We start from the raw sequence: 23,453 nt of genomic DNA, 5'->3' as shown, positions 1-23,453 counted from the left end.
TCTCTGTGTTTCTTTGACTCTGTGTTTCTGTGACTCTCTTTGTTTCTTTGACTCTGTATTGTTTTTGACTCTCTCTGTGTTTCTTTGACTCTCTGTGTTTCTTTGACTCTTTGTTTTTCTTTGACTCTTTGTTTCTTTGACTCTCTCTGTGTTCCTTTGACTCGCTTTGTTTCTTTGACTCTCTGTGTTTCTTTGACTCTCTCTGTTTTCCTTTGACTCTCTGTGTTTCTTTGACTCTCTGTGTTTATTTGACTCTCTGTGTTTATTTGACTCTCTGTGTTTATTTGACTCTCTCTGTGTTTCTATGACCCTCTGTATTTCTTTGACTCTTTGTTTCTTTGACTCTTTGTTTCTTTGACTCTCTGTGTTTCTTTGACTCTCTCTGTGTTTCTTTGACTCTCTCTGTGTTCCTTTGATTCTCTCTGTTTCTTTGACTCACTTTGTTTCTTTGACTCTTTGTTTTTCTTTGACTCTTTGTTTCTTTGACTCTCTCTGTGTTCCTTTGACTCGCTTTGTTTCTTTGACTCTCTGTGTTTCTTTGACTCTCTCTGTTTTCCTTTGACTCTCTGTGTTTCTTTGACTCTCTGTGTTTATTTGACTCTCTGTGTTTATTTGACTCTCTGTGTTTATTTGACTCTCTCTGTGTTTCTATGACCCTCTGTATTTCTTTGACTCTTTGTTTCTTTGACTCTTTGTTTCTTTGACTCTCTGTGTTTATTTGACTCTCTCTGTATTCCTTTGACTCTCTGTGTTTCTTTGACTCTCTGTGTTTCTTTGACACTTTGTTTTTCTTTGACTCTTTGTTTCTTTGACTCTCTCTGTGTTCCTTTGACTCGCTTTGTTTCTTTGACTCTCTGTGTTTCTTTGACTCTCTGTGTTTCTTTGACTCTCTGTGTTTATTTGACTCTCTCTGTGTTTCTATGACCCTCTGTATTTCTTTGACTCTTTGTTTCTTTGACTCTTTGTTTCTTTGACTCTCTGTGTTTCTTTGACTCTCTCTGTATTCCTTTGACTCTCTGTGTTTCTTTGACTCTCTGTGTTTCTTTGACTCTTTGTTTTTCTTTGACTCTTTGTTTCTTTGACTCTCTCTGTGTTCCTTTGACTCGCTTTGTTTCTTTGACTCTCTGTGTTTCTTTGACTCTCTCTGTTTTCCTTTGACTCTCTGTGTTTCTTTGACTCTCTGTGTTTATTTGACTCTCTGTGTTTATTTGACTCTCTGTGTTTATTTGACTCTCTCTGTGTTTCTATGACCCTCTGTATTTCTTTGACTCTTTGTTTCTTTGACTCTTTGTTTCTTTGACTCTCTCTGTGTTCCTGTGATTCTCTCTGTTTCTTTGACTCACTTTGTTTCTTTGACTCTCTGTGTTTCTGTGACTCTCTTTGTTTCTGTGACTGTTGCTCTGAGCACATTGTAAACAGTGGACACGTGCAGTGCACAGACCACACCCACCAGGCCACTCCCCCACACCAGAGTCACATTTACCACAGCAGCACTGGACCCGGTTTCTAAACCAGGTCTAAACCAGGTCTAAACCAGGTCTAAACCAGGTCTAAACCAGGTCTAAACCAGGACTAAACCAGGTCTAAACCAGGTCTAAACCAGGTATAAACCAGGACTAAACCAAGACTAAATCAGGTCTAAACCAAGACTGAACCAGGACTAAACCAAGACTAAACCAGGACTAAACCAAGACCAAACCAGGTCTAAACCAGGTCTAAACCAAGACTAAACCAGGTCTAAACCAGGTCTAAACCAGGTCTAAACCAGGTCTAAACCAGGACTAAACCAAGACTAAACCAGGACTAAACCAAGACCAAACCAGGTCTAAACCAGGTCTAAACCAAGACTAAACCAGGTCTAAACCAAGACTAAACCAGATCTAAACCAGGTCTAAACCAAGACTAAACCAGGTCTAAACCAGGACTAAACCAAGACTAAACCAGGACTAAACCAAGACCAAACCAGGTCTAAACCAAGACTAAACCAGGTCTAAACCAGGTCTAAACCAGGTCTAAACCAAGACTAAACCAGATCTAAACCAGGTCTAAACCAAGACTAAACCAGGTCTAAACCAGGTCTAAACCAAGACTAAACCAGATCTAAACCAGGTCTAAACCAAGACTAAACCAGGTCTAAACTAGGTCAAAACCAGGACTAAACCAAGACTAAACCAGGACTAAACCAAGACTAAACCAGGTCTAAACCAAGACTAAATCAGGTCTAAACCAAGACTAAACCAGGGCTAAACCAGGTCTAAACCAGGTCTAAACCAAGACTAAACCAGGTCTAAACCAGGTCTAAACCAGGAATAAACCAGGACTAAACAAGGTCTATGTGGTTCCCGGTGCGAGGGCGTGTTTCCCGGTGTGAGGGCGTGGTTCCCGGTGTGAGGGCGTGTTTGTGTGAGGGCGTGGTTCCCGGTGTGAGGGCGTGTTTGTGTGAGGGCGTGGTTCCCGGTGCAAGGGCATGTTTCCTGGTGTGAGGGCGTGGTTCCTGGTGTGAGGGCGTGGTTCCCGGTGTGAGGGCGTGTTTGTGTGAGGGCGTGGTTCCCGGTGTGAGGGCGTGTTTGTGTGAGGGCGTGGTTCCCGGTGTGAGGGCGTGTTTCCTGGTGTGAGGGCGTGTTTCCTGGTGTGAGGGCGTGGTTCCCGGTGTGAGGGCGTGTTTCCTGGTGTGAGGGCGTGGTTCCCGGTGTGCGGGCGTGTTTGTGTGAGGGCGTTGTTCCCGGTGTGAGGGCGTGTTTGTGTGAGGGCGTGGTTCCCGGTGTGAGGGCGTGGTTCCCGGTGTGAGGGCGTGTTTCCTGGTGTGAGGGCGTGGTTCCCGGTGTGCGGGCGTGTTTGTGTGAGGGCGTTGTTCCCGGTGTGAGGGCGTGTTTGTGTGAGGGCGTGGTTCCCGGTGTGAGGGCGTGGTTCCCGGTGTGAGGGCGTGGTTCCCGGTGTATGAAGTCAAATGTTTAACGAGTTCAGTGAGTGAATCGTGTATAAATGAGTTTAAGTAATTAAACCAAAATTACACATTAAAAGTCAATAATTGGCTTTGTCCTCTTAAAATATGAAATAATGAGCCATGTTGTTTTTGCTCATTATTTGTTCATTTCTGCTTCTAAACGTCTAAGTTCTTTGTTACTATGGTTATTATGGGCTGTTTCTGTCTCTTTGTGTCGTCTCGTCTCAAACTCATTTTAAAATCATGATTGTGACTGGAAAAGTTCTGTTGGTTTAGTTTTGCGAAACTTAAACTTTCTAAATTCCAGAACAGAAAAATGAACATTGTGTTTTACTGCATCTGTTCATTTAAGAGCAGATTATGACACAGAATATTCAGGTTTTACTCCACAAATACATATTACAATCTTTACCACAAATGATCCTTGTAATGAAGCTCAAATACACGTTTACGGCTAGAAAACCGTCTTTTGTGAGTGAAACACAAACGAACTCGACATTTCTGCCCTGGAAACTTCAAAATTGTTGTTTATTTCCTGCTGTAAAGTCTTAAATCTTCAGCATTTAGACATTTAAAGTCGTGTTTTCATGTGATTTTCGCGCCGTTTTTCGCCGCTCGTTCTTTGTTCCTGGGTGAAACGTGACGGTTCCCGGACTCTTTTCCCAGTGAACCGGGCCCGTCTCCCGTCGCCCGCCGCCCCGGAGCTCCGCAGTCGCGCCCCGGAGCTCCGCTCCGCAGTCGCGCCCCGGAGCTCCGCAGTCGCGCCCCGGCCTTCCCCCCAACCTTTCCCCCGGTTCAGCGCAACTGCGCCGGGTTCAGCGGGTTTACTCTGACACCGCTGACTCCCGGTCCCGCCCCTCTGCGGCCACGCACCCCGCCTCGGCCAATCACCGGGCGGCCACGTATGGAGCACGCAGCCCCGCACCGCTGATTGGCCGAGCCCCGCTACACCTATGGCGCTGATTGGCCGCCTGTTACCACCCGCCAGACTCGCCGTGGATTTTGTTTGCGCTTCGTCTTTTCCGCCGCTTTTTCGGATGATTTCTCGCGTCGGTGTGAACCGGGCGGCATCACGGGTCCACGCAGCCGCCTCGCGACGCTCTCACGGCCGCTCCGGGTTCGCTCCGCGGCCGTTGATGCGGTTCTCTGCGGCCCCCGGTGTCCGCGCGCGCCCCGGTCCCTCCGCCTCCGCCGCTTCCGCACTTGTTTCGTGCAGTTTCACCCGGTTTTACCCCGAGGACAGCGCTCTTCCCGCGGACACCGGACCCGGACCCGCGCTCAGGTCAGTCCGCCGCGTGAGAAGCGGCTGTCGCCGCGGTTACCGGAAACTTTCCGCGGTGTTTGCGCGCGTGCCGCCGCCGACTCCGCCGCGCGCTCCCGTTATTTAAATAATTTTGGGGAAGGTTCATGTGAGGACACGGGCTCTGAGCGGTAATGACTGCGGAGTCTGGAGAGGACACACCGGGACACACCGGGACACACGGGAGAGGACACACCGGGACACACCGGGACACACGGGAGAGGACACACCGGGACACACCGGGACACACGGGAGAGGACACACCGGGACACACCGGGACACACCGGGACACACGGGAGAGGACACACCGGGACACACGGGAGAGGACACGCAGGGCAGACGGGGACACACACCGGGACACACACACACACCGGGACACACACACACACCGGGGACACACACCGGGGGACACACACACACCGGGGACACACACCGGGGGACACACACACACCGGGACACACACACACACCGGGGACACACACCGGGGACACACACACACACCGGGGACACACACCGGGGGACACACACACACCGGGGACAGGCTCGCGTGCTTCTGTGACGTGACTTTGTGGTTTTATTTTTCAAAGTCAAATGAAAGTTTAGAGTTTTTCTGGTTTTGAAAAGATGAAAATGAAGTTTTCAATGTTTTTTTTTTTTGTATCAAGGAATTAATTGTTCAAAACGATTTGATTTCACGAAATTAAAGGAAAAAAAAACAATAAATATAATGATTGTGGTTTAATTTGAGAAAAAAGGTTTAGAATTTCTGTTTAGTCCTGGTTTAGTCCTGCTTTAGACCTGGTTTAGTCCTGGTTTAGTCCTGGTTTAGTCCTGCTTTAGTCCTGCTTTAGTCCTGCTTTAGACCTGGTTTAGTCCTGGTTTAGTCCTGCTTTAGACCTGGTTTAGTCCTGCTTTAGACCTGCTTTAGACCTGCTTTAGTCCTGCTTTAGTCCTGGTTTAGTCCTGGTTTAGACCTGGTTTAGTCCTGCTTTAGACCTGGTTTAGTCCTGGTTTAGTCCTGCTTTAGACCTGGTTTAGTCCTGGTTTAGTCCTGCTTTAGACCTGGTTTAGTCCTGGTTTAGTCCTGGTTTAGACCTGCTTTAGTCCTGCTTTAGTCCTGCTTTAGTCCTGCTTTAGTCCTGCTTTAGTCCTGCTTTAGTCCTGCTTTAGTCCTGGTTTAGTCCTGGTTTAGTTGCAGAAGTGAGGGAGGATCTTGAATAAACAAAGACGATGCAGAGTTTGATGGACCGTGGACTTCAGAAGAGAGATCTGCAGAGTGTGCGCAGCTCTGAGCGGGCACAGTGTGTGTGCGGGCACAGTGTGTGTGTGCGCAGCTCTGAGCGGGCACAGGAGCACAAACCAAAACTAAGAGGATGTTGGAGCAGGACGGAGGAGACAAAAGAACCTGGTCCTGGACTTACAGCAGTGTTTCAGTCCCGGTTCTGTTCTTCACTGTCCCAGTTCTGACCCGGTCCTGACCCGGTCCAGACCCGGTCCTGACCCGGTCCAGACCCGGTCCTGACCCGGTCCTGACCCGGTCCAGTCCTGGTCCAGTCTCTTGTCTGCTTCATAGTGTGATATAAAGAACACTCTGTTCCCTGCGCTGAGCTCCACTGCACCAGGAGACTAAGACCACGGCCCAATGTCAGCGGCACCAGGGTCTCACCGCCAGGGTTTAGACCCGGTTTATTCCTGGTTTAGACCCAGTTTAGTCTCTTTGTGGTGTGTTTTTGTTTTGTTCCTTTTGGACCAATCACAGCTCGATGACATCATCCGTTTCACTTTCAATTGACATTTTTTAATTAAAGACTTGATTGTTTTATAGAAACATTTGGGTAAAATAAAGTCCGGGTCAAATGTCCTTCACTTTTAGCTCCAGAATCATTCACTACCACGTCAGTTGGGTGGTGTCGGTTGGATAGTGTCGGTTGGATAGTGTCGGTTGGATAGTGTCGGTTGGGGGTTGGGTGGTGTTGGTTGGGTTAGGGTGTTGGTTTGGTTAGGGTGTTGGGTTGGTGTTGGTTGGGTGGTGTTGGTTTGGTTGGGTTAGGGTGTTGGGTGAGTGTTGGTTGGTGTTGGTTGGGTGGTGTTGGGTTGGTATTGGGTGGGTGGTGTTGGTTTGGTTGGGTTGGTATTGGGTGGGTGGTGTTGGGTTGGTTGGGTTGGTATTGGGTGGGTGGTGTTGGTTGGGTGGGTGGTGTTGGTTTGGTTGGGTAGTGTCGGTTGGTTGGGTTGGTGTTGGTTGGGTTAGGGTCTTGGTTGGGTTGGGTTAGGCTTGGGTGGGTGGTGTTGGTTGGGTTGGGTTTAGGGTGGTCTTGGTTGGTTGGGTGGGTGGTGTTGATTGGGTTAGGGTGTTGGTTGGTTGGGGTTGGGTGGTGTTGGTTGGGTTAGGGTTGGGTGGTGTTGGTTGGGTTAGGGTGTTGGTTGGGTGGGTGGTGTTGATTGGGTTAGGGTGTTGGGTGGGTGGTGTTGGTTTGGTTGGGGGTGGGTGGTGTTGGTTGGGTTAGGGTGTTGGGTGGGTGGTGTTGGTTGTGTTGGTGTTGGTTGGGATTGAGTGGGTGGGGTTGGGTGGGTGGTGTGTGTTGGGTGGGTGGTGTGTGTTGGGTGGGTGGTGTGTGGTGTTGGTTGGGTGGGTGGTGTTGGTTTGGTTGGGTTAGGGTGTTGGGTGAGTGTTGGTTGGGTTGGTGTTGGTTGGGTTGGTGTTGGTTGGTGTTGGTTGGGATTGGGTGGGTGGTGTTGGTTGGGATTGGGTGGGTGGTGTTGGTTGGGATTGGGTTAGGGTGTTGGGTTGGTGTTGGTTGGGTTGGGTGAGTGTTGGTTGGGTTGGTGTTGGTTGGGATTGGGTGGGTGGTGTTGGTTGGGTTGGGTTAGGGTGTTGGGTGGGTGGGTGGTGTTGGTTTGGTTGGGTTGGGTGAGTGTTGGTTGGGTTGGTGTTGGTTGGGGTTGGTGTTGGTTGGGATTGGGTGGGTGGTGTTGGTTTGGTTTGGTTGGGTTAGGGTGTTGGGTGGGTGGTGTTGGTTTGGGTGGGTTAGGGTGTTGGGTGGGTGGTGTTGGTTTGGTTGGGTTAGGGTGTTGGGTGGGTGGTGTTGGTTTGGGTGGGTTAGGTTGTTGGGTGGGTGGGTGGGTGGTGTTGGTTTGGTTGGGTTAGGGTGTTGGGTGGGTGGTGTTGGTTTGGGTGGGTTAGGGTGTTGGGTGGGTGGGTGGTGTTGGTTTGGTTGGGTTAGGGTGTTGGGTGGGTGGGTGGTGTTAGGGTGTTGGGTGGGTGGGTGGTGTTGGTTTGGTTGGGTTAGGGTGTTGGGTGGGTGGGTGGTGTTGGTTTGGGTGGGTTAGGGTGTTGGGTGGGTGGGTGGTGTTGGTTTGGTTGGGTTAGGGTGTTGGGTGGGTGGGTGGTGTTGGTTTGGTTGGGTTAGGGTGTTGGGTGGGTGGGTGGTGTTGGTTTGGTTGGGTTAGGGTGTTGGGTGGGTGGTGTTGGGTGGGTGGGTGGTGTTGGTTTGGTTGGGTTAGGGTGTTGGGTGGGTGGTGTTGGTTTGGTTGGGTTAGGGTGTTGGGTGGGTGGTGTTGGTTTGGGTGGGTTAGGGTGTTGGGTGGGTGGGTGGTGTTGGTTTGGTTGGGTTAGGGTGTTGGGTGGGTGGGTGGTGTTTGGTTGGGTTAGGGTGTTGGGTGGGTGGGTGGTGTTGGTTTGGTTGGGTTAGGGTGTTGGGTGGGTGGTGTTGGTTTGGGTGGGTTAGGGTGTTGGGTGGGTGGGTGGTGTTGGTTTGGTTGGGTTAGGGTGTTGGGTGGGTGGTGTTTGGTTGGGTTAGGGTGTTGGGTGGGTGGGTGGTGTTGGTTTGGTTGGGTTAGGGTGTTGGGTGGGTGGGTGGTGTTGGTTTGGTTGGGTTAGGGTGTTGGGTGGGTGGGTGGTGTTTGGTTGGGTTAGGGTGTTGGGTGGGTGGGTGGTGTTGGTTTGGTTGGGTTAGGGTGTTGGGTGGGTATCCGGTGTCCTGATGTTGTCGACCCCTGTGTGACCTGTCTCTCTCTCTCTCCAGGTTGGTCCAGGACTATACCCGGTCTAGACATGGACTCGAGGCCGTACCCGGACCTGGAGGCGGCCAAGGTCCTGGTCAGCATGAGCTCCTGGGGTCAAAGTTCACACAAGCTCCGCCCCCTGACTCCGACGTGTGACTCGTCATGTGACTCGCTTCACCTGGAGTCAAGTGGCGAACAGCGCGACCTGGTGGCGATGTCCTCCCTGGTACGAGTACATACTAGTGCTACCTCATCATTATATACTATGATACTATATACTAGTACTACCTCATATATTTATATACTATATACTAGTACTACCTCATATATTTATATACTATATACTAGTACTACCTCATATATTTATATACTATATACTAGTACTACCTCATATATTTATATACTATATACTAGTACTACCTCATATATTTATATACTATATACTAGTACTACCTCATATATTTATATACTATATACTAGTACTACCTCATATATTTATATACTATATACTAGTACTACCTCATATATTTATATACTATATACTAGTACTACCTCATATATTTATATACTATATACTAGTACTACCTCATATATTTATATACTAGTACTACCTCATATATTTATATACTATATACTAGTACTACCTCATATATTTATATACTATATACTAGTACTACCTCATATATTTATATACTAGTACTACCTCATATATTTATATACTATATACTAGTACTACCTCATATATTTATATACTATATACTAGTACGGTACAACCTCATCTTTATTTACTATACACTAATACTACCTCATCGTTATATGCTATATACTAGTACTACCTCAGTACTACCTCATCATAATATACTATTACTACATCATCATTATATACTAGTACTAGGTCACATGTCACATGACACTGTGCTCACAGCTGATTGGTCCAGAGCTGTTTTTTAACTCTAAACTAGATCCTGGTCCTGGTCCTGACTCTGGTCTCTCCACAGTGCATGACTCCGCCTCACAGTCCGAGCTTCGCTGAGACTTCGACCACACCCATCCTCCCCGGGTCCGCCCCCAAACCCCTGCTGCCGCGCCCGCACTTTGCCATAGAAACCGCCACTTCCTGCTCGCTTCCTGTCCACGCCGACGCGGCCCCTCCCACTCTGAACCGCGCCATGGCGACCAGTGTCATCCGCCACACGGCTGACACAAACCTCCTCCCACAGGACACGCCTTCTTTGACCCTGGCGCCGGCCACGCCCCCAAGCCCCGCCCTCTCGCAAAGTAACCTGCCAATTAACGCTCCCTGTGTCACTCCAGACCCCGACGTGCAAAGTCCCGCCCACCACACTTCCAGCCTGCTCCAGAATGTTCCGCAGTGTCTTTACAGCACACTGCCAAATACTGCTCCCAGTGTCCCCCCAGTGGCCCGTAGTGTCCCCCCAGTGGCCCGTAGTGTCCCCCCAGTGGCCCGTAGTGTCCCCCCAGTGGCCCGTAGGCTGCCAAATACTGCTCCTCACGACGGCGTTGCACTCGTGGAGACCCCACCCGCTGCCGCCGCGCCCTCGCCGCCGCCGCTCCTGTGCCAGGTCTTCCCGGTCAGCGGCAGGTCGGGGGTCATCTCGGCGATTGTCCAAGGCTCGTCCAAGCAGATCCTGGTCAGCTCTGGAGTTCCACAGGGCACGGTGATGCTGGTCATGCCCCAGACGCAGGTGAGTCTGTAGTCCCGGTTTAGTCCTGGTATAGACCTGGTCTAGTCCCGGTTTAGTCCTGGTTTAGACCTGGTCTAGGCCCGGTTTAGACCTGGTCTAGGCCCGGTTTAGACCTGGTCTAGTCCCGGTTTAGACCAGGTTTCCTCTGGACAGGTTGGATCTCGAGGCGGTGCAGTCGTGACGAAGCTCTTGCCGTTGGCTCCGGCGCCGGTCTACGTCACAACAGGAACAGGCACTGGGAATGCCATCGCCACGGTAACGCCAGCGGTGGAGTTAACACGGCGACGTAACTACGTCTGCTCTTTTCCCGGCTGCAAGAAAACCTACTTCAAGAGCTCTCACCTGAAGGCTCACCTGAGGACGCACACAGGTGAGGTCTGGGACTGGCTCTGACCCGGTTCCCGGTTTTGACTTTCTCTCTGTCGCAGGAGAAAAGCCGTTCAGTTGTGCGTGGGACGGCTGTGATAAGAAGTTCGCTCGCTCGGATGAACTGTCGCGCCATCGCCGGACGCACACTGGCGAGAAGAAGTTCGCCTGCTCCGTGTGCGAGCGCCGCTTCATGCGCAGCGACCACCTGACGAAGCACGCCCGCCGTCACATGACCGCCAAGCGCTCGGCCTGGGCCACGACGAGCACCATCGGCCAATCACAGCGCACCGCCCACCTCAGCAAACCCAACTGACGGTCACGGCGCGGGCGCTCTGACGGTCACGGCGCGGGCGCTCTGACGGTCACGGCGCGGGCGCTCTGACGGTCACGGCGCGGGCGCTCTGACGGTCACGGCGCGGGCGCTCTGACGGTCACGGCGCGGGCGCTCTGACGGTCACGGCGCGGGCGCTCTGGAGCCCGGCGTTTTGCTCCAGAGCCTGAGACGTGTTCAATGTTCATAATGTGCTGGAGGAGGAGCTCTGCCTGTATAAATATCCAAGAATGCTAATGATAGCTGTGCGCTACATGCTACTTGCTATGCTAGCGCTGCTTGCTTTATTTGAACATCTGCAGAAGGTTTACTTTTCTGGTGTAACGCTGTGTTTAAGACTTTTAACTTGAATTAGAATCCACCAGGAAATGTCTTAAAACAGCGAAACTCTGCAGCTCAGAGACGACAGCGCCACCTGCTGTCGACTGAACAAACCACATTGTAACAGGGTCAATCTACAACGTTCAACTCTGGAGCGAAAACGCCTGGGCTTCGTCCCGCGCTCTCAGGACACTTAAGCCTTTTCTTACAACACAACAAAGGAACCACGAGGCCACGACTGCGTCTCAAGAAAAAAGACATTTACGGACGCAAAATCATCAAGCGGTCGATCCGCGAGAAGGTCCCAAAGGTCCCAAAGGTCAGAGGAGACGGTCAAATGCACTTTTAGTCCTGTACTTTAGTCCTGGTAAAGTCTTGTTTGTTTACTCACCTAAGCCTCAAACCAGCACAATAAACACTTTTGGGTTAATTTAGGTGCTTGACCTTTGACCTGGTTCATAACTCGGACAAACGCAGTCGTGGCCTCTCTCCGCTCAACTCAGGACTTTTTTCGCTACAAGCATTTTTCTGTTACTCGGAGACAAACGGCTGCTACGACACAAACAAACCTGATGCACTGGATTTTTAAAGAAACAAATATTTCAGCTGTTTTGTACTTTTCTGTCAAATAAATCATGTTTACTCCATTTTGTACAGGTTAGAAACGTATGCACTCTTAAGTTTTGCCAAAGCTTTTATTGATCTGATCCCGTCTGTTCCTGTAAATACTGCACATATATGATATCTATTTGAATGTTGCGTGTTTTATGGTCGTATTCCTCACTGTGAGACTACCTATTGTAATTATGACTATTTAAAAAGCATTGGTTTCCATTGGCCCATACTGTAGCCAGTAAATGAAAATACCTCATAATAAATGTTATACATCTTGTATCGTAATAAAAGCATTTAAAAACATTTGCCTGTCAATGACGATTATGGCTCTTTCTACAAAATAAAAATATAAAGTAAGTCTTTTTTTAAAGATTAGGATCTAAATGTGTGCGTAAGATAATCCTTTAATGTCACAAGGGGAAATTCCGTTGTTGCACTGCAGAAGAAACAAGAGGACAGATTATAGGAAGTTTAAAAAACACTCTTAATAGAACTCTTATGAACAAAAAACTAAACAAGGGGGGGAAATAAAATGTGATTAAAGTGGATCCCAATGTGTGATTAAAGTGGATCCCAATGTGTGATTAAAGTGGATCCAATGTGTGATTAAAGTGGATCCAATGTGTGATTAAAGTGGATCCCAATGTGTGATTAAAGTGGATCCAATGTGTGATTAAAGTGGATCCCAATGTGTGATTAAAGTGGATCCCAATGTGTGATTAAAGTGGATCCAATGTGTGATTAAAGTGGATCCCAATGTGTGATTAAAGTGGATCCCAATGTGCGTAAAAGGGGCGTAATCATTAACTTAGATCTAATGCAGATGGTTTTAAGTCGAGTAAATAAGCAAATGCAACTATGAATTTAAGGTGTATAAACGTGAGAATTTTTCCAGCAAAACCGGATTTTGCCTTTGATCTCGAGTTTAAAGTGTTGTGTCGAGTGCTTTTACTGACTTTAACTCTTCATAAACTTTCACATTCTAGAACTTGTCTTACACATGACGCACTCTGCGGTGACGAGCCGGACACGGCCGTAGATCTCTGGAAGTGTCTGCGGCGCCTCTGCCCGCGGCGCCCGGTAACAGCGCTCCGCCAATCACAGAGCAGCTCCCAGTGGGCGTGACCAATCATAAGATCTCATTGTTTGACGTCACGAGAAGCAACATTCTGTCTGCCGCACGAGCCCGGAACAGGTCTGCAGTGACACTAGGTGGACAACAGCGGAACTGCAGGTGTTGTATAAAGTAAATATACTTAATATATTGTAAAGTACAGTATCAGATTATCCAGGGCGGGGCTCAGGGCGGGGCCCTAGAACAGTCCATTACCCTCAATCTACGTTCTCTCACCTTTGATCAGGAGCTTTAGGGAATGACCCAAAGGACAAGCTCAGAAACAAAGTTTTATACATTTATATTTGATAAACAGGAGTTAAGCCATGTTTAGATGTGTTGAATATATTTTGCATGGAGTTGTAGACAGAACCTGTCATCCTGATTCTGGAGCCCAGAACTAACATTAACCTTAATGTTTGAACCCAAACAAAAAAATAACTGCCAAAAGAGGGAGTCAAACTCATAACTTCCTGCACTCAAGTCCACGTCTGCAACCACTGGGCCGACACGTTTAGTAAACCATTTGCTGCAAGACTGAAAATAGTGTTTAAATGGGGATGACAGGTTGTTTACAACCGCATGTAAACATTATAGTCATTACATATTCAACACATGACACATGTTGTAAAACTGTCTTTTGTTCAACACATTTTATTACTTTGGTCTAAACTTCTATTATTTGAGTTACACATTGTAATTAGATTTAAAGTTGAACATAATTAGTTCATTACATAATATTTTAGACAAAGTTTAATCTCTGCTCGTGGTTCTCAAAGTGCGGCTCGACTAAAGTTTAAATTTAAAGTGTCTTAATTGTGAACTATTTTAGGGGAAATTACTTTAGATTTAACAGTTTAAAATTTTTAATTTGTCGTGGAACCTTCACCCCCGGCGGCAGCCCGGACCTCGCCTCGCCTTCACCCCCGGCGGCAGCCCGGACCTCGCCTCGCCCCGCCCCCCGGCGGCAGCCCGGACCTCGCCCCGCCCCCCCCGGCGGCAGCCCGGACCTCGCCCCGCCCCCCCCGGCGGCAGCCCGGACCTCGCCCCGCCCCGGCGGCAGCCCGGACCTCGCCCCGCCCGGCGGCAGCCCGGACCTCGCCCCGCCCGGCGGCAGCCCGGACCTCGCCCCGCCCGGCGGCAGCCCGGACCTCGCCCCGCCCGGCGGCAGCCCGGACCTCGCCCCGCCCGGCGGCAGCCCGGACCTCGCCCCCCCCGGCGGCAGCTCGGACCTCGCCCCCCCGGCTCACATCCTTTTATGCAAGAAACCACATGACCTTAAAAGACTCCAGCCCAGCGGAGTTAGTCACATGTTTCTCTGGAGCTGAAGCTCTAACACACGAGTCTGAAGCAGAGTTTTACAGACACATTTATTGGCTTTGCATTTACAGCTGGAACTCTGGGAACTCGAACACGACGTCTTTCCCCGTGAGCTTCTTGTAGACGCCAGAGAACGTCTCCACCTGAAGACAAGACAGAAGTGACTCCAGCTCCAAGCACTGTCGAGGAAACGTTAGGGCTCTAAACGTTAGAGCTCTAAACGTTAGAGCTCTAAACGTTAGAGCTCTAAACGTTTAGTCAATGAAGTTTCATCAGAATCATAGATTTAAGTCGACCAAAACAGAAAGATTTTAGTTTGATCTATAAAACTGGTTCTTTTCTGAGGTCGGCGTCCCACACTGAGGTTTGTGTCCTGCATGGCAGTTCTGCCCAGTCATGGCCCAAAGGACTCTGGGAGATGTAGGAATATGCAGGCGTGGCCCTCACAGCCGAGGCCGGGACCAGCTTGGTGTTCGACGTCGTGGAACGGGACCTGTACGTCTCTGCTCAGAGCTACGCGCCCATCTGCCACTAGGGGGCCTGAACTGGAGGCTCACCCACGTCGAAGGTTGTTTCACATTCACAATTTTAGAGAAAACGCTTCAACCTCTGTAAACTCTAAGTCTTTCGCCCCCTACAGGTCAGACGACTAAAATGCAGTTAAAATACACAGAATTTTGCTCCATTATAAAATGTTTACACAGAAAAGCACGTTTTCAGGTTTATAATTTCACTTCCTGTTTGCAATTGATGAGGTCACACTATGAAATTACCCAGCAACCACTGGGCCAAAACTCATGGTCAGCACTAGCTCAGACTCTCGGGACAAATCCAACATGGCGGCGACCGGACCGTTACAGCTCAGCCAATCATGTTCTCTCTTGGGTCTGAGTTAACAGTGTTTTTTTAATAGTTAGAAAAGAATGTAAATGTTTGCTCACCTTTGAGACTGTAACCTTTAAGTTTAAGAAGTTTCATTTCAAAATAAATTTGGCTTTCGTGCGGGATTCAAACCCATGACCTCCTGCACCATGAGCCGTGTCTTTAACTGACACGTCTGAAGAGACAGAACCTCCCTCTCCGCCACCAGCAGCAGCACCACCACCAGCAGCACCACCACCACCACCACCACCACCACCACCAGCACCACCACCAGCAGCAGCACCAGCAGCAGCAGCAGCACCACCAGCACCACCACCACCACCAGCAGCAGCACCACCAGCACCACCACCACCACCACCAGCACCACCACCACCAGCAGCACCACCACCAGCAGCAGCACCACCAGCACCACCAGCAGCAGCACCACCAGCAGCAGCACCACCACCAGCAGCAGCACCACGGTGAAGACGCCTCGTCTCTAACCGCAAGTGATTTGGCCCGCCGCATCGGACTCTTAACTTACATCCAGATTCAGTCTATGAGATAGTGCTGACCCAAAACTCTTGAGCGAAAAAAATCCTGAATAAACTCTGGAACGAGTGTCCCTGGTGTGATGTCACTTCCTGTATGTGCATTACCTTGTGCTCCACGTTGTTCTGCTGAGCCTTGTCCAGGTGCACTTTGATGAGGCGACTGCTGTCCAGCTTCACTCGGATCCTTTTGCCCACGATCTCACTGGGAAACACCAGGTCCTCCAGGATGGCATCGTGCACCGCCGTGAGGGTGCGACTGAGGGCGAGACGGGGCAATGTGAGGGAGGCAGAGGTCGGCGTCCCACACTGAGGTTTGTGTCCTGCATGGCAGTTCTGCCCAGTCATGGCCCAAAGGACTCTGGGAGATGTAGGAATATGCAGGCGTGGCCCTCACAGCCGAGGCCGGGACCAGCTTGGTGTTCGACGTCGTGGAACGGGACCTGTACGTCTCTGCTCAGAGCTACGCGCCCATCTGCCACTAGGGGGCCTGAACTGGAGGCTCACCCACGTCGACCTTTGACCCTGAAGTAGACCTACTCGTGGGATCAGAATGATCCACACATTAAACCAACAAAATCAGAAAACGTAGTGCATAAAATCTTGACGTCCACTGAAAAACTGACTTTGCTTTTTTTGCAGAAGAACGAAGACTCGCTCTGGGCGTTTCTTAAACCCCGCCCACCCTTCCAAAGCTTGGCTTATTAGCTAGAATAATGGGTTGATCAAAATGTTCGTAGTCTTCGTTCTAGCACAGCAGAAAGAATCACTGGGCAAGCGTAAAAAGGGACGAAATGGAGGTGCTTGTTATATTCAAAGGGCAGAGAACAGAACCTGTGACAATCTGGTTCTGGAGCTGAAAATGTGATGAAAACAAACCCAGCGCCATTTACATCTGGAGCTGGTCATTGTTATGGACAGAAATGCACCGGACGAGCTTTAGTTGTGATTTTTTTTTTTTAAAGAAAACGCTTTTTTACTGGACCATCGATACCTCCACCCTCACCCCCTCCACCCTGGGTGTCATCATGGACCCCACCCTCTCCTTCACTCCCCATGTCAGCCACATCGTCAAGACCTCATATTCCCACCTCATCACCAAAATCATACACCGTCTCCCCTCCCCGCTGCCTTCATCTCCTCCACCACTGCACCTCCCTCCTCCACCACTGCACCTCCCTCCTCCACCACTGCACCTCCCTCCTCCACCACTGCACCTCCCTCCTCCACCACTGCACCTCCCTCCTCACTGGCATCTCCTCCCATTCCCTCCATAGACTCCAAATGGTCCTCACGGGTTAGTGATGCAATAAATCATTTAGTCGGGTTTTGGCCCGTGGGCGTGACCAGGTTAGGCCCTTCTAACACCTGATCTCTGCTGCCAAGTACACAAGCTCCTCAGGGTTTTTTACACAGGTCACCTTCTCCACTGTGATTGACAGGTGGATAAGCCAATCACACGCTTAAGTGTGCCCCCTTAATCACGGCAAAATGCGCTAGAGAAAATGTGGCAAACAGGTTTAAAATGTGTATTTGCGATTAAAGGCGCGCAGCAGACAGGAACGGGCGCGCAGCAGACGGGAACGGGCGCGCGTCTTCACATGTTCTCCAGGGCCACGTAAAGGGGTGGAGCTGCACCCTCAAACTCCTGCAGGAAAAATTGCTTCACGACCATATGTTCTTACGATACTGCATTTAATATTTCATTTAATGCTATTTAGCGTGTTCGGTGGTACTTTGTAATTAATTTTTTTAAATCTCATTTATAAATTAGAAAATCATTTGAGTGCGGCGGATCCGTAACCCAAGTAATAAAATGACCGCGGCCGAGAGAACGTTTAAGTTTCCCATCTTATTTTAACTTTCCAAAGCTGGAGACACAAGAACGTCTTTTACAGATTTCAGATTGAGGTCGTGAAAACGACAGACTTAAGGATCCAAGTTAAAGTCTGGCCGCGACCCACACGGGGGACGTACCTTCTGGGACGCTTCTGCTTGTTCTTGATGCGGCTTTTCCTCGTGGGTTTGGGCAGAATTCTCCTCTGAAAAATTAACATTTCACAGGTTCATTCACTCCACACTGTCACGGCCGTCATCCCGGTGGTCGGCGTCCCACACTGAGGTTTGTGTCCTGCATGGCAGTTCTGCCCAGTCATGGCCCAAAGGACTCTGGGAGATGTAGGAATATGCAGGCGTGGCCCTCACAGCCGAGGCCGGGACCAGCTTGGTGTTCGACGTCGTGGAACGGGACCTGTACGTCTCTGCTCAGAGCTACGCGCCCATATGCCACTAGGGGGCCTGAACTGGAGGCTCACCCACGTCGAGTCGGGTTCAGCAGTAAAGTTAATCCAGACACCGAGGATTCTACATTTGAATCAGTAAAACACCGTCTAGTATTTTGAAAGTTGATAAACCAAAGTATTTTAAACAGTTAAACACGAGCTGCAACTGGAGCTGATGGTCAAGTCCGAGTTACACACGAGGGCCCCAGAGTCCAGTCATCTGTCAGACGAGGGCCCCAGAGTCAAGTCATCCGTCAGACGAGGGCCCCAGAGTCAAGTCATCCGTCAGACGAGGGCCCCAGAGTCAAGTCATCCGTCAGACGAGGGCCCCAGAGTCCAGTCATCCGTCAGACGAGGGCCCCAGAGTCCAGTCATCCGTCAGACGAGGGCCCCAGAGTCCAGTCATCCGTCAGACGAGGGCCCCAGAGTCCAGTCATCCGTCAGACGAGGGCCCCAGAGTCAAGTCATCCGTCAGACGAGGGCCCCAGAGTCCAGTCATCCGTCAGACGAGGGCCCCAGAGTCCAGTCATCCGTCAGACGAGGGCCCCAGAGTCAAGTCTTCCGTCAGACGAGGGCCCCAGAGTCAAGTCTTCCGTCAGACGAGGGCCCCAGAGTCCAGTCATCCGTCAGACGAGGGCCCCAGAGTCCAGTCATCCGTCAGACGAGGGCCCCAGAGTCCAGTCATCCGTCAGACGAGGGCCCCAGAGTCCAGTCATCCGTCAGACGAGGGCCCCAGAGTCCAGTCATCCGTCAGACGAGGGCCCCAGAGTCCAGTCATCCGTCAGACGAGGGCCCCAGAGTCCAGTCATCCGTCAGACGAGGGCCCCAGAGTCCAGTCATCCGTCAGACGAGGGCCCCAGAGTCCAGTCATCCGTCAGACGAGGGCCCCAGAGTCCAGTCATCCGTCAGACGAGGGCCCCAGAGTCCAGTCATCCGTCAGACGAGGGCCCCAGAGTCCAGTCATCCGTCAGACGAGGGCCCCAGAGTCCAGTCATCCGTCAGACGAGGGCCCCAGAGTCCAGTCATCCGTCAGACGAGGGCCCCAGAGTCCAGTCATCCGTCAGACGAGGGCCCCAGTCCAGTCATCCGTCAGACGAGGGCCCCAGAGTCCAGTCATCCGTCAGACGAGGCCCCCAGAGTCCAGTCATCCGTCAGACGAGGCCCCCAGAGTCCAGTCATCCGTCAGACGAGGGCCCCAGAGTCCAGTCATCCGTCAGACGAGGGCCCCAGAGTCCAGTCATCCGTCAGACGAGGGCCCCAGAGTCCAGTCATCCGTCAGACGAGGGCCCCAGAGTCCAGTCATCCGTCAGACGAGGGCCCCAGAGTCCAGTCATCCGTCAGACGAGGGCCCCAGAGTCCAGTCATCCGTCAGACGAGGGCCCCAGAGTCCAGTCATCCGTCAGACGAGGGCCCCAGAGTCCAGTCATCCGTCAGACGAGGGCCCCAGAGTCAAGTCATCCGTCAGACGAGGGCCCCAGAGTCAAGTCATCCGTCAGACGAGGGCCCCAGAGTCAAGTCATCCGTCAGACGAGGGCCCCAGAGTCAAGTCATCCGTCAGACGAGGGCCCCAGAGTCAAGTCATCCGTCAGACGAGGGCCCCAGAGTCCAGTCATCCGTCAGACGAGGGCCCCAGAGTCAAGTCATCCGTCAGACGAGGGCCCCAGAGTCAAGTCATCCGTCAGACGAGGGCCCCAGAGTCCAGTCATCCGTCAGACGAGGGCCCCAGAGTCCAGTCATCCGTCAGACGAGGGCCCCAGAGTCAAGTCATCCGTCAGACGAGGGCCCCAGAGTCAAGTCATCCGTCAGACGAGGGCCCCAGAGTCAAGTCATCCGTCAGACGAGGGCCCCAGAGTCAAGTCATCCGTCAGACGAGGGCCCCAGAGTCAAGTCATCCGTCAGACGAGGGCCCCAGAGTCCAGTCATCCGTCAGACGAGGGCCCCAGAGTCAAGTCATCCGTCAGACGAGGGCCCCAGAGTCAAGTCATCCGTCAGACGAGGGCCCCAGAGTCAAGTCATCCGTCAGACGAGGGCCCCAGAGTCCAGTCATCCGTCAGACGAGGGCCCCAGAGTCCAGTGCATCATGGACGAACATGACGCTAACAAACAGCAGGTTCAAAGTCTGTAGTTCATAAAATCTGATCCAGGACACAGCAGTAAAATGATTTAGATTTAATATTTGAAATATGGGTCGTGGGCCAGATTATTTGGCTTAGGGCCCGATCTGGCCCCCGGGCCCTGGACTAAAGCTGCTTGCGTGGGACGGTCAGTCTGTGTTTACTCTGATGTAACGTAGAGTACTGATGATGTCACATCCTGTCCAGAGGCAAGCGCAGCGCTCGGACCAGTCAGAGCTGGTACTGCGTGGAGTCGCCCCCGCGTGTAGCGTTGCCGTGGTTACGCTCTCTCACCTGAGCGATGAAGACCACGTGTTTCCCGCTGAACTTCTTCTCCAGCTCTCGCACCAGTCGCACCTGGATCTTCTGGAACGATTTGAGCTGCGGCACCGGAACGAAGATGATGATGGCTTTTCTGCTGCCGCCCACTTCAATCTCCTACAAACAAACAAACATGAGACAAACAAACATGACACCATCACGAGACAAAAACACAAGACAAACAGGAGGATTTAAGTTTAGCACATCATGTCATGAGGTGCGCGTCCCACACTGAGGTTTGTGTCCTGCATGGCAGTTCTGCCCAGTCATGGCCCAAAGGACTCTGGGAGATGTAGGAATATGCAGGCGTTGCCCTCACAGCCGAGGCCGGGACCAGCTTGGTGTTCGACGTCGTGGAACGGGACCTGTACGTCTCTGCTCAGAGCTACGCGCCCATCTGCCACTAGGGGGCCTGAACTGGAGGCTCACCCACGTCGAGTCACTTCTACACTCTCATCTCTAAGGACGGCCCCTTTAAAGCAGCGGCACAAACCTTCGCTGCAGTGATGTTCAGCTCCCTCAGCTGAGCCTTGAGGTCAGAGTTCATCTCCAGCTCAAGCAGAGCCTGAAACACACAGTCAGAGACATCAGGGCCGAGCGCCGCCGCTGCAGAGGGCCCCCCCAGACCGCCGCTGCAGAGGGGCCCCCAGACCGCAAACTCACCTGAGAAATTCCAGACTCGAACTCGTCTGGCTTCTCGCCATTCGGCTTCACTATTTTGGCGCTTGTACTGAACATGGCCTTTGTGTCTGTGGAAAGAGTCAAACATGAGACAAACTAGACAAACCAGAAGGAACAGTTTGACTGAATCAGTTCAATTCGACTTCTAGTTTAATAAACATGTGCTTGAATCATCCAGTTTGAACCGGGAGTGTTGCATCTGAAACTAGTTTAAACTTAGCTTCAGTTAGTTTCTTTAACAGTCCAGTCCTCAGTGAGACTAAAGGACAGTCCAGTCCTCAGTGAGACTAAAGGACAGTCCAGTCCTCAGTGAGACTAAAGGACTGTCCAGTCCTCAGTGAGACTAAAGGACAGTCCAGTCCTCAGTGAGACTAAAGGACAGTCCAGTCCTCAGTGAGACTAAAGGACAGTCCAGTCCTCAGTGAGACTAAAGGACAGTCCAGTGTCTTTCATGTCCCGTGTCAGTGAAGAACGACGCATTTAAGTCCAGTTTGTGACACGCTGAAGCTAGCTGGACCTGCACGGGATGCTAACACAAGCTAACACCGAGCTAGCGCCGCGCATCCTCTGCACAGTTTACCCCCGTTACCGGGCTGAGCGCCGCGTGCGGCCCGTTAAACCCGGACACGAGCTGCACGTAAAGCCTGACGTTTGACCGCACGTCCTGAAGTTTGATCACATGTCCGGCCTGTTCCCGCCGCGGCTCTCGGCTCACACCGGCCGCTTCTACTACGGCTTCGTTCACTCGTTTTAAAAGCCATCGAGGCGGTTAAAGGCTTTAATCTGACGCATCACGGGCTAAACTCGGGCTCCGGTGACAAAACCGAGGAAAATGTGGCTGAAAAGTGAAGTTTGAGGCAGAAACGTGACTCCGGAGCAGCGCCGCGACTAACCTCAGTCAGGGACGGCCAGGGAAGAGACCGGAACATCGCGAGAGTTGAGTTAATCACGGCGCGGAGGACGCGAGCTATCGCGAGACTACATGAGCGATATCGCGAGAGTTCACGAGCGACATGCCGCTTTCAAGTGTTAAAATGAAGGAGGGACATTAAAGTAACGCGAGTCTACGTTATTATCAGGTATTATTTAATTAACACGAGTAAAAGTAAATAATACTGTGATACAAGTAAAAGTGCTGTAAATAATACTGTGATACAAGTAAAAGTGCTGTAAATAATACTGTGATACAAGTAAAAGTACTGTAAATAATACTGTGATACAAGTAAAAGTGCTGTAAATAATACTGTGATACAAGTAAAAGTACTGTAAATAATACTGTGATACAAGTAAAAGTACTGTAAATAATACTGTGATACAAGTAAAAGTACTGTAAATAATACTGTGATACAAGTAAAAGTGCTGTAAATAATACTGTGATACAAGTAAAAGTACTGTAAATAATACTGTGATACAAGTAAAAGTACTGTAAATAATACTGTGATACAAGTAAAAGTGCTGTAAATAATACTGTGATACAAGTAAAAGTACTGTAAATAATACTGTGATACAAGTAAAAGTACTGTAAATAATACTGTGATACAAGTAAAAGTGCTGTAAATAATACTGTGATACAAGTAAAAGTGCTGTAAATAATACTGTGATACAAGTAAAAGTGCTGTAAATAATACTGTGATACAAGTAAAAGTGCTGTAAATAATACTGTGATACAAGTAAAAGTACTGTAAATAATACTGTGATACAAGTAAAAGTACTGTAAATAATACTGTGATACAAGTAAAAGTACTGTAAATAATACTGTGATACAAGTAAAAGTACTGTAAATAATACTGTGATACAAGTAAAAGTACTGTAAATAATACTGTGATACAAGTAAAAGTACTGTAAATAATACTGCAATACAAGTAAAAGTACTGTAAATAATACTGTGATACAAGTAAAAGTACTGTAAATAATACTGTGATACAAGTAAAAGTACTGTAAATAATACTGCAATACAAGTAAAAGTGCTGTAAATAATACTGTGATACAAGTAAAAGTACTGTAAATAATACTGTGATACAAGTAAAAGTGCTGTAAATAATACTGTGATACAAGTAAAAGTACTGTAAATAATACTGCGATACAAGTAAAAGTACTGTAAATAATACTGTAATACAAGTAAAAGTACTGTAAATAATACTGCAACACAAGTAAAAGTACTGTAAATAATACTGCAATACAAGTAAAAGTACTGTAAATAATACTGCAACACAAGTAAAAGTACTGTAAATAATACTGTAATACAAGTAATACAAGTAAAAGTACTGTAAATAATACTGTGATACAAGTAAAAGTACTGTAAATAATACTGTGATACAAGTAAAAGTACTGTAAATAATACTGCGATACAAGTAAAAGTACTGTAAATAATACTGTGATACAAGTAAAAGTGCTGTAAATAATACTGCAATACAAGTAAAAGTACTGTAAATAATACTGTGATACAAGTAAAAGTACTGTAAATAATACTGTGATACAAGTAAAAGTACTGTAAATAATACTGCAATACAAGTAAAAGTACTGTAAATAATACTGTGATACAAGTAAAAGTACTGTAAATAATACTGCAATACAAGTAAAAGTACTGTAAATAATACTGTGATACAAGTAAAAGTACT

General features: G+C 49.6%; 2 protein-coding genes and 4 non-coding genes across 6 annotated transcripts; 1 reads left to right on the top strand and 5 right to left on the bottom strand.

Annotated features, from left to right (window-relative positions):
- The first annotated feature begins 8,224 nt into the window (after positions 1-8,224).
- On the top strand, positions 8,225-11,946 carry LOC140362666 (Krueppel-like factor 11). Its single transcript, XM_072449227.1, has 4 exons — positions 8,225-8,475; positions 9,248-9,955; positions 10,109-10,325; positions 10,384-11,946. Exons 1-4 carry the CDS (start codon positions 8,299-8,301, stop codon positions 10,635-10,637), a joined length of 1,356 nt encoding a protein of 451 aa, XP_072305328.1. The 5' UTR covers positions 8,225-8,298; the 3' UTR covers positions 10,638-11,946.
- A 2,115-nt stretch (positions 11,947-14,061) lies between these two features.
- rps7 (ribosomal protein S7) lies at positions 14,062-21,783 on the bottom strand. The gene is made up of 7 exons (XM_072448084.1): positions 21,729-21,783; positions 20,818-20,903; positions 20,648-20,719; positions 20,128-20,271; positions 17,415-17,479; positions 15,546-15,696; positions 14,062-14,168 (listed from the first exon to the last, which is right to left on the bottom strand). Exons 2-7 carry the CDS (start codon positions 20,890-20,892, stop codon positions 14,091-14,093), a joined length of 585 nt encoding a protein of 194 aa, XP_072304185.1. The 5' UTR covers positions 20,893-20,903; positions 21,729-21,783; the 3' UTR covers positions 14,062-14,090.
- Positions 14,390-14,591, bottom strand: LOC140365633 (small nucleolar RNA SNORA73 family). The gene has a single exon (XR_011927842.1). It is a non-coding gene; the product is annotated as a small nucleolar RNA SNORA73 family (small nucleolar RNA).
- On the bottom strand, positions 15,752-15,953 carry LOC140365627 (small nucleolar RNA SNORA73 family). The gene has a single exon (XR_011927841.1). It is a non-coding gene; the product is annotated as a small nucleolar RNA SNORA73 family (small nucleolar RNA).
- Positions 17,560-17,761, bottom strand: LOC140365616 (small nucleolar RNA SNORA73 family). The gene has a single exon (XR_011927839.1). It is a non-coding gene; the product is annotated as a small nucleolar RNA SNORA73 family (small nucleolar RNA).
- On the bottom strand, positions 20,391-20,592 carry LOC140365620 (small nucleolar RNA SNORA73 family). The gene has a single exon (XR_011927840.1). It is a non-coding gene; the product is annotated as a small nucleolar RNA SNORA73 family (small nucleolar RNA).
- Positions 21,784-23,453: the final 1,670 nt, after the last annotated feature.

The sequence above is a fragment of the Eucyclogobius newberryi genome, unplaced genomic scaffold, assembly GCF_026437365.1.
Source record: "Eucyclogobius newberryi isolate DKJ021-1_F unplaced genomic scaffold, fEucNew1.0.hap1 SCAF_1, whole genome shotgun sequence".
Taxonomy (NCBI): domain Eukaryota; kingdom Metazoa; phylum Chordata; class Actinopteri; order Gobiiformes; family Gobiidae; genus Eucyclogobius; species Eucyclogobius newberryi.
This window is presented reverse-complemented; position numbering and strand designations above follow the sequence as displayed.